The 10183-nt window shown below is 41.1% G+C and overlaps 1 protein-coding gene across 2 annotated transcripts; it reads left to right on the top strand.

The window, feature by feature from the left end:
• On the top strand, positions 1-8527 carry LOC125285966 (glycerophosphocholine cholinephosphodiesterase ENPP6-like). Of its 2 annotated transcripts, none has more exons than XM_048230588.1 (8): positions 1-709; positions 803-982; positions 1333-1444; positions 4218-4359; positions 4798-4968; positions 5126-5263; positions 5745-5859; positions 7309-8527. In XM_048230588.1, exons 1-8 carry the CDS (start codon positions 484-486, stop codon positions 7527-7529), a joined length of 1305 nt encoding a protein of 434 aa, XP_048086545.1. In that variant the 5' UTR covers positions 1-483; the 3' UTR covers positions 7530-8527. The 2 variants fall into 2 exon arrangements, with proteins under 2 accessions (XP_048086545.1, XP_048086544.1); XM_048230587.1 differs by lacking the exon at positions 4218-4359 and adding an exon at positions 1784-1925.
• The last annotated feature ends 1656 nt before the right edge of the window (positions 8528-10183 follow it).

Here is a 10183-nt window from a genome sequence, read left to right as displayed (position 1 = left end):
TTAGCACCGCCAAAGGCATCCTCTTCTCGCAGGGTGGCTCCACAAGGGCTCATATCAGAAGGGGACAGCCATGGAGTACACAAGCAGACACGGTCTGTCCTGTGCTTAGATTAGAAGTCCAGGAGTAATCGCCATAGCGTCTGTACATACAGTTCACAGAGTCATCACCGTGGACACGTCATTCTTCTCAGCCACTGTCTACATCATGATTTACTGATTTATGCTGACCGTACCACCTACCTGCTATATATGCTATGCATGCCTTTTTGACAGTCAGGGAGTCGCGTCTTGATCCTCCCTGCAGGGTTTACTTTGTGCTGAAATAAAACGTCAGCTCCAAGACTTTCTTTTCCTGATCTTCTTTCCTCGTTTGCATCAGAATCATCTAGAGGACCCACATTTACATGTATTTCCCTCATCAGATAGACTGAACTTCTGAGCCACCTGTTGCTGTAATTAGCATTTAGTCATCCTGGTGGAGTCATGACATATAACGGCACTGCTTTTATGTTACTGAGCATCTTAAGCTCCTACAATGCCAGTGGCAAACTTTTAGTTTTTCTAATTGATGGACTCCGTTTTGACTACCTCAATAATCTGGACAATTTTCCTGGGTTCCGACAGATTGTGGAAAACGGAGTGAAAGTGGATTACATGACTCCAGAGTTCCCCAGTCTGTCTTATCCAAACTACTACTCACTCATGACAGGTAAGGATTCTAAAGCGCAGAGGCAAAGACTTATACAAATAGTAAAAAAAATTCCAGTCTTGCCTGGGGATTTCATATTTTCCCTTTCATCAGGCCGGAACACTGAAGTGCACCAGATGACTGGGAACTACATGTGGGACATGGACTCGGATACGGAATTCCTGCTGGGCACCAACGCAGACAGCCGCTTGCCTCTGTGGTGGGACGGAGCAGAGCCGATCTGGGTGACCATGGAGAAACTGGGCAAGAGGGTCTACATGTACTACTGGCCAGGTCAGTGCACTGAGCTCTGCTGGGCAAGAGGGTCTACATCATGTACTACTGGCCAGGTCAGTGCACTGAGCTCTGCTGGGCAAGAGGGTCTACATGTGTTACTGGCCAGGTCAGTGCACTGAGCTCTGCTGGGCAAGAGGGTCTACATGTGTTACTGGCCAGGTCAGTGCACTGAGCTCTGCTGGTGGAGACATGATTCATCACGGCTGAGATTAGAGTACAGGCAAAGTGTCCCATCATAATTAAGTTGTAATAAGTATTGTTATAAACATTCCCAGTGTAATCACATCTCTTTAACAAATCCTTAGCACTTGCATGTCTTTATGTGGGGTATGAAAATTATGTTTCAGGGTGTGAAGGCGAGATTCTAGGAGTGAGACCATCTCTCTGTGAACCGTACCAACCAAACGTAAATGAAGGGAACTTGACAGATGCCATGGAACGTGCCCTTGACGCGTTAAAGTACTGTGTTCTATCCTGGTTTATCTGATCCAATCTTTAATGTGACAATATGCTGAATATTATTTTTTACATTCCACTTATTCCACATTCCATGCAAAACAAAAAAGGCATTCTTAAACTTATTGTAATTATACTTTTGGGTATGATAGCTCAACGAAACACATATGTTGATATTTTTTTCATGGCTAGCACATCGCAAAACATGATAAAAGTATGATCTTATCAGTGTCCACATGATTTCACATGGCAGGCTGGCAGACAGAGTTTGCTACTATGTAGCATGCAGTAATTCCTATCAGCCTGAAAATGTTGCTGAACTGGCTCGTGTGTTTGCTTTAGTGATGGCCAAACTGACATGGCTGCCGTGTATTATGAGAGGGTGGACGCAGTGGGTCATTTATTTGGGCCCCAGTCAGTTGAGACCACAGGAACAGTTCTTGGTCTGGATGGCGCCATGCAATTTCTCAACCAAAGGGTCATGGTGAGAATCCCATATTGTGTATCCCAGTTATGAATGCACAGTATTATTGGTACAATATCAGCATCAGCAGATACATTAATTGGCTATCAAATTAGGATTGTTAAAGTTACATGTATACATCAAGTATATATCTTGAGTAGAATTAAAGGCAACGTGCCTGCAGCAACAAACAGACCATCACAATAAGAGCAAATATTTAATTCTAGAAAAGGAAAGAAATAAGGAAATAAAAAAGAGATTTGTAATGTCAATATTGGGCTTTGAAAGTAAGAGATATTTGCTCAGTAATAGTAGGCTACATTTTGTAACATTTATAGAGAAACCGAGGGAAGTTAAATTAGAAATTAGAATCGTTGAAAATTGAAAACACATACAAAAAAAATTCGGGCTTTTGAAAGAGATTCGGGGCTTGAGCCCCGAAACCACCCCTCGCCCCGCCAATGAAACCACCCAGCAGTAACTTCTGCATTCAGTGAGATTTGCACCGCCCTAATTTTATTTTTGACTCTTCCCGTCACCGTTGCAACCAGGCCCGTCGCTAGAAGGCAAGCAAACCAAGCAATTGCTTAGGGCCCCGAGCTGGCCAGGGGCCCCAAGACAACGACTGGTTAAAAATAAAATGCAACGACAAACTATGAGCGCCCCTTTGATAGTCAATGCAGTAAAGTGCAACGACACTGTTACCGGCAATACCGGGATCCCCCTCAAGGGGGGCCCTCTCAGTAGTCGCTGACAGCAGCCAGCCAGCCAGGTTTGTGGTCTCTGCTGCTGCCGCGAAAATATAAAACCTCGGCAGTCATAATGAAGCGGAGTTATGCGTCCGGAAGTTAGAAGAGAAAGGAAGAGGATGACAAGAAAAAACAAGATAGTGGTAAGTGATAAATTACACTGGATAAAATAGCTCTACTTGTCTTGTACAAATGGTGTAATGTCGCAGCAGGAAGGCTAGCCTAACAAAAAATGTTTATGTTAACTACCTGCCTTAAAACTATACGTGGCACGGAATTGTGGGTAATGCAGTTCGTTTTGGTTACATTCATTGCCCAAAGTTGTCAAATGACCTCATTACCCATACATCTATTGCAACTTAAGCATGTGACAACTTGCACTTTCGGTTGGCTTTTGTTTTTTTTCAATCCAGCGAAATTAAAATTTACAGCATTCCTAAACAGCAACGATAGTCTGTAGAGTAGCCTTACTTTTGATGAAGGGATTTCCTTAATGTTAAATAATAATTTGGCCCTTGCTGCTAAAAAACGATGCATAAATTATTAGCCAATGATTTTGTTCATATTCACTGACTTGTGGCATTTTATAGCCTAGAAATCTAGATCACACCTAGCGTGACAAATTAATTTTGCTCAGCCTGTATACATTTCAATGATATAGGATGGCCCGCCAGGCTAGGGCATTTTAGGTTTCTGCATTAGGTCTACTGTTGGAACAAAAATAAGCCCTGAGAGTTAATTGATTTGTAGGCCTATTTTATTCTTGTAGAGTAGGCTAGGCCTATATGAGAAAAGGCCTAGAGAAAAGGAGTGTCTTAAGCACTGTTTTATTTTATTTCGGTATCCAGCTCCATGAAAACAATCAGATATAAAATCTGTAAAGTCTATAAAAATGTATTTTTATGTTGTATTTGGCTGCTGTGTTTGACTGAAATGTAGACTATTTTTTTTTCATTTCAATACATGACCTCATTTCAATACAAACCTCAGTTTAGATAATCATATTCACACATTTTGTTGCCTAATTGACAACCATGATAATTGATAATATAAAATGAATGTGCACCTTGAGCAAATTATAAAAAATCTTTCAGAATGCTTTCCATTCTTGAACTGCATCGAATTGCATCGAATCGCATCGAATCGCATCGCATCGAATCGTACTGAATCGTTTTTTATAAACATGTATCTTTTCTTGTATCGAATCGTGCCCATGTATCTAGATGCGAATCGTATCGTCTTTTACATGAGAGATTCACACCCCTACTATTTACCAAATGGGGGTTAGGAAAACCACACGATAAATTCTGTGCATCAAAGCAGACTGGAACATTCATGTCTAGTAGTATTCATGCATGCCAGCTGTTTACTGTCTGCATCAGGTGCGTCTGTCTAATTCTCAAACAGCAGAATGCTTAAATGCTATGTTAAGCTACAAGTAGGCCTAGGTCAATGTATAACATTAGCTTGGGATGTTTTACAGTAAGCATTGGTAGTTGTGAAAGCAGCTGCATCCCTTCTAAATATCAAAATGTTGCTGAACTGGCTCCTGTGTTTGCTTTAGTGATGGCCAAACTGACATGGCTGCCGTGTATTATGAGAGGGTTGACGCAGTGGGTCATTTCTTTGGGCCCCAGTCACTTGAGACCACAGGAACAGTTCTTGGTCTGGATGGCGCCATGCAATTTCTCAACCAAAGGGTCATGGTGAGAATCCCATATTGTGTATCCCAGTTATGAATGCACAGTATTATTGGTACAATATCAGCATCAGCAGATACATTAATTGGCTATCAAATTAGGATTGTTAAAGTTACATGTATACATCAAGTATATATCTTGAGTAGAATTAAAGGCAACGTGCCTGCAGCAACAAACAGACCATCACAATAAGAGCAAATATTTAATTCTAGAACAGGAACAGCACACATGTATCAACATTGGCAATTGTCCAAAATGAGTTTGGAAATATCAGCAGATATCCAATATCATGCATCCTTAATTCCAGTCACATATCCTTGTATTCTGACACATCTACACAACAATACTGAAATGATTTCAGATTGATACAGATTTAAGCAAGATGTAAAAATGAAAGAAGCTAAACTGACACATGCACTAATGCATATTGGGGTTGTGTTACAGGCAAAAAACATGAGCAAAGTCTTGAACATCGTCATGTTCTCTGATCACGGCATGTCTGAGATCACAAACCTCATTGAGCTGGACAAACACATCAACCTGTCCGATGTCATCAAGGTGCTGGACATTGGTCCTGTCGTGAGCCTGTGGCCCAAACAAGAAAAGTTGGAAGAGGTGAGATCCTCTTTTTGGCTGTATTCTCATTTACAACTCATGATGACAGAAAGGTTTGAACAATGAATATTTGTTTTTCTGTTTCCTACAACCATTTTCTATCTGCTATTTTTATGTCCATAAAATTCATATGGATACTGACCTCCCCTCACCCCAGATATTCACTGCTCTTAGTGCTGTGGAAAATATGACAACCTACCGCATAAGTGACATCCCTGATCGATTCCATTACAAGGAGGGGATGTTTGTTTCAACTCTGACCCTTGTAGCCAAACCAGGCTGGATCATCACTCCTGTAAGTTATTATTGTAGAGTTGCCTGAGTGTTCATGTAATTTAACTAATTAGTTAACTGTCCTGATTTCTGTCCTCATACTTCACTACTTATCAAAGTGGAGAAACAGGCTCAACTCAGCACTGTTCTAACTGTGTGTGTGTGTAAATGAATAATAAGGAAATACATTATGCGAAGACAAAGGTGGGAATGTGGGGAACTCCAGGAATGAGGAAACTATAGGCATCTACAGTATACGCCCAGTTATGTTAATCAAAACTATTTAACTATGATAATTAGGTCAGGTGCAAAACTGGTTTTGATTGCAAGTTAAAGTTGCTTGTTTGTTTGCATATGCTGTAGCATCGTCATGGTTGGGACTCTCTCTATTCACACATTTAGGTGTAGTCAAAATTATACAATAGAGTTAGCATTTTACAACACTTTTCTGTCTTCTTACTTGAATTCAGTATATTTTTGCTCATTAAGTTACTTTTTTTCAGACCATATCAGCCCTGCCTTTCCAGCCAAATGCCACGGGAGGCAGGAAATATGGAGCACATGGCTACGACAATGAACTTGTTGAGATGAGAGGGTTCTTTGTAGCAAAAGGGCCAGGTAAGGGACTGGAGTCTGAAACCCATGTTGACATTGCTTTTCTAAAAAGTTCACTTCTCTTCACAAGATTAGTTACATTCCTTTTTGTCACTCTCTCAGCATAAACCCATATCATAATAAGGAAGATATACAGTTCTCTTTTGATGCTCTTTAGTAAAGTACAAAGCCAACAGCAAAGTTGGTGAAAACCAATGCAAAGAATGTTGTGCAAGCACAAGGGTTTTCAACTAGTGGTATGCGGCCCTGTGAGGGATCGAGCAGTCGACACAGGGAGCCAGGATGGCAAATTCCGCAAAAATGGTTTTATTACCAAAAATCAATAAATTACTTTTTTAAATACATTTCTGTGCCCCAAAATAAGGGTATCCAAACAGAATAACCATTAACCTCCGATGCAAACCTCCGACATGAACACACAGCAAGAACTGACAAAAGGAGACAAAGGGGAACTTAAATACAGACTGGACAGACCATGAATAACTAAAAGGGAACACCACAAAATCAATTAACTTTCAGACATTACCAAAACATTCAAAAAGATAACCACACATAATGCTAGCAATAAAGAAACTACACAAAGACATCTGGGCATAAACACAAAAGAATCCAACCAGAAAGCTCCAGTCAATAAACACGAAAGGCTTCTCCTTCCCCCAGGGCAAAGACGTGAAATGGATGTGGCCATAGATAATTTAAACCAGTGGAACTTGCCCCTCCGTTTTGACAGTCAGGAAGTCCGCCCGGACCAAATACCATGACGCACACAGCTCCCGGACCCGGAGTCGGCCTCGTTTCTTTTACTGTCTATGGAGTCGGCCGCACTCAAACAGGAACGCCACAAACATGATACATGGTAAATCAACAAAATGCATTAAATAACAAACTTAAGCTAATTAACAACAGAACACAATTGATAAGTTGCGTGCACTCAACCACACAATCACGTACTATTGAACTAAGCAATAAAGTCTGTATGTTGTATGAAATCAAAAGTCTATGTGTTGCGTTTTTACTTGGTTGCCACGTAGTGTTGCTAAACGCAGAGGGTGCGTGAATGTAGACATGTAAACATCAAAATGTGTGCGCATATAATTATGAAAAATCAATTTAATGAAAAAGGGAGCGTTAGTGCGTTCGGTGTGTGGCCGCTATGGCGACCATCACAGGCCCACTGGTGATCTATGATAGCATTGCTGGTGGCCCCTAACCATGCATTAACTAATGTAACCTTCTTCCACTGTGGGGATCACTACAGTATGTTCTAGTCAGGTCCTTAGGTTGCCTCCTTAGCCAGAGTAATGGTTAAGGGGTCACAGTAATCTTAAAAATAGGATGCCATAAAACCATAAAATGAACCATGAAGTCAGCACCTTTTTTAGCTTGCAAAATTAAAAATAAGACCAATAGTTGTGTTTGTCAAGTTGATAATTCAGTTTTTTTGTTCAACAGATTTCAAAAGCAACTTCACTGCTGGACCAATCAGATCCGTAGATGCCTATAACGTCATGTGTCATACCCTGGGGATTGAGCCGCTCCCCAATAACGGCTCATTCGACCGCGTGAGGGCCATGCTGAGAGAGCCGTCCAGTACAGCGGTCCTTGTAACCCAGCACAGCTGTCTCTTGGTCTTGATAGGACTGTTTATATGTGTACATGTGTCACCTTACTGAAATCCATCCCCATTACGTTTTACCTGCATTTACCTCAATGCCACACTGATAATAGTAAACGAGCCTGAAAAGAATGCAATGTGCATCTACTTCCTGAATTTTGGGTCAACGATACACGGGACACCGAAACACCGGGGCACATGAAATTTGGTGGGTATGTAGCCCCACTAGACTTTTACGGAAAAAAATTGTTTGGTCCCTGGAGGCCCTGAAACCCAAAAAATGCAGTTTTTCCTAAATAACTACCTGATCCGTGGCACCGAAGATGAAGACATTTTTATGGTATATTGGTCTCAAGGGTCCACATCAACCTCGCTCGCAGTCCTTGGTGGCCCTGTCAGCTGCTCTGTAAAATGTTGCATTAAGACCATAAAAAGTCTACACGAAATAAATGTGAGCAACCTAAACTTTCATTCCCAAACACTCGCTAGACTATATGCAGTGCCAAGTTTGACATTGTTTGGATTAGGCCTAATGCATGTAACGTTAAATATAAAGGAGCACACATTGGCTTTCTCTGCTCTACTACCCATCTTACACAGCACAGCGCGTGGGACCAAAGGGGTAGCGGAGTTTTGGCAGCACTGAAAAATGCAAGATGTTTGGATGATCAACAATTACGTAAGGCTCCCTGTATGCAGTTTGCTTGCATAAAATGATTCCGCGGATTTTGCAAGAACACGCCAACAAACACGAGTATGCAGTGTCATTCAAAACGACAAAAACCTGATGTGCAATAAACTGACAATTGGAATAGCCCAAGGTCTGCAAGGTCCCGAATTAAAACGAGCGATATGCTAATGGTCCCGAATTTAAGGAAATTTCAGAATGCCACACAGCTATAGACAACGATTGACACACAGAGCAAGATGTCACTTATGCTGCCTACCAGAGACTGTTTCTAAGTCACATTGTTGCAAATTTCATATGATGATGCATCATTCCAAAAAAAATGGTTTGTCTTATCTATCATAAAGTTATTCAATATACAGTATAGGCTTAAAGGAACCATATGTAACATTGTGGCCAAAACTGGTACTGCAATCACTTTCAAATTACTGTATCCCCTCCCCCTCCCCCCTGATTCGAGGTTGCCAACCCAGATGCCGAAACACTACTAACTTCGTGATTAGTACATAGGTGGAAGGTGGCGCATCAGGCCAAAACACAACATGACATGACAAAACACAACATCAACATCAGTTGAGGGCTGCAACTTCACTTTTTAAAATGACAATATCCTGGCCGGACTACTGTTGTCAGTGATATAAGTATTTGAAATGAACATGATTTCTTAATGTCTAGTGACATACCAGGGCCATTTTATGATTAATTAAAATACATTTCTTACATACGGTTCCTTTAATAATAAACATAGCCTTAAGTCAAAATTCCTGTTAGGCTTATCATTTTAATCTGTAAAACCTGTCACATGCAGCCATGCCTAAATTCAGCTCACTGCACATTTATTAAATGATAATGTATTATAATGTAATATTCAATGATCATTACTGAATGCTTAGCTGGAATGATGCTTTTCCATATCATCTTATTTTTAAAGCATGCCTACTTACAGGCATGCAAAGGACTATGGGGTTTCTACAGGAATAGCATGTTTGAACGGGGACTGCAAGTATAAACTGCTCACAATGTAGTTTATTTTATAGGTTTATTGGTTTATATTTCTTAAATAAATTACTGTATATGAAGAACCTTTCATTAGGAATCTAGATAGTTAGGCCTAAGTTGTAATAAGTATTGTTACAAACATGAACATGGTGAATGGTTGTGGAGAGGAGGTTGTAGTAGAAATTCTTAAATGTAGAGCTGAAGTCTACAAAGAGCATCCTCACATAGCTCCCCTGGTGTTCAAGGTGGGACAGTGCACTGTGGAGAGCAGTGCTGATGGCATCTTATAGACCTTCTTGCTCTATGCAAACTGGTGTGGATCAATGGTGGGTGGGAGGCTGGCTAGGATGTGCTGCTGGATCAGCTTCTCAAAGCACTTGATCATTTCTTTTAATTAAGGCATTAAGATCCATTTGCAAAAGATGATTTTTTTATCCCTCTTTTTAGTCAACTTTAGCATGGGGCTGAATACTTTTTATAGGCACTGTAGACTTTAGACTGCGCTTTAGACCATCATGATAGAGCACTAATTTATACCCAGGAGCTTCCATGTCTTTTATTTCACCAGGCTGATACACTGAAGTGCACCAGATGACTTCGAACAAGATGTGGGACATGGACTCGAATATGGAATTCATTATTGGCGACGAATTATTCCAATATAGCAACTTGTCTCTGTGGTGGGACGGAGCAGAGCCAATCTGGATGACCATGGAGAAACTGGGCAAGAGGGTCTACATGTATTACTGGCCAGGTCAGTGCACTGAGCTCTGCTGGGCAAGAGGGTCTACATCATGTACTACTGGCCAGGTCAGTGTACTGAGCTCTGCTGGGCAAGAGGGTCTACATGTGTTACTGGCCAGGTCAGTGCACTGAGCTCTGCTGGTGGAGACATGATTCATCACGGCTGAGATTAGAGTACAAGCAAAGACAAAGTGTCCCATCATGATTAAGTTGTAATAAGTATTTGTCAGGGTTGTGCAGGAGGACCCAAGTGCAAGACTCCAATAGGCAGAATTAGACAA

The sequence above is a fragment of the Alosa alosa genome, chromosome 21 (genome assembly GCF_017589495.1).
Source record: "Alosa alosa isolate M-15738 ecotype Scorff River chromosome 21, AALO_Geno_1.1, whole genome shotgun sequence".
In the NCBI taxonomy this organism is placed as follows: Eukaryota; Metazoa; Chordata; class Actinopteri; order Clupeiformes; family Clupeidae; genus Alosa; species Alosa alosa.
This window is presented reverse-complemented; position numbering and strand designations above follow the sequence as displayed.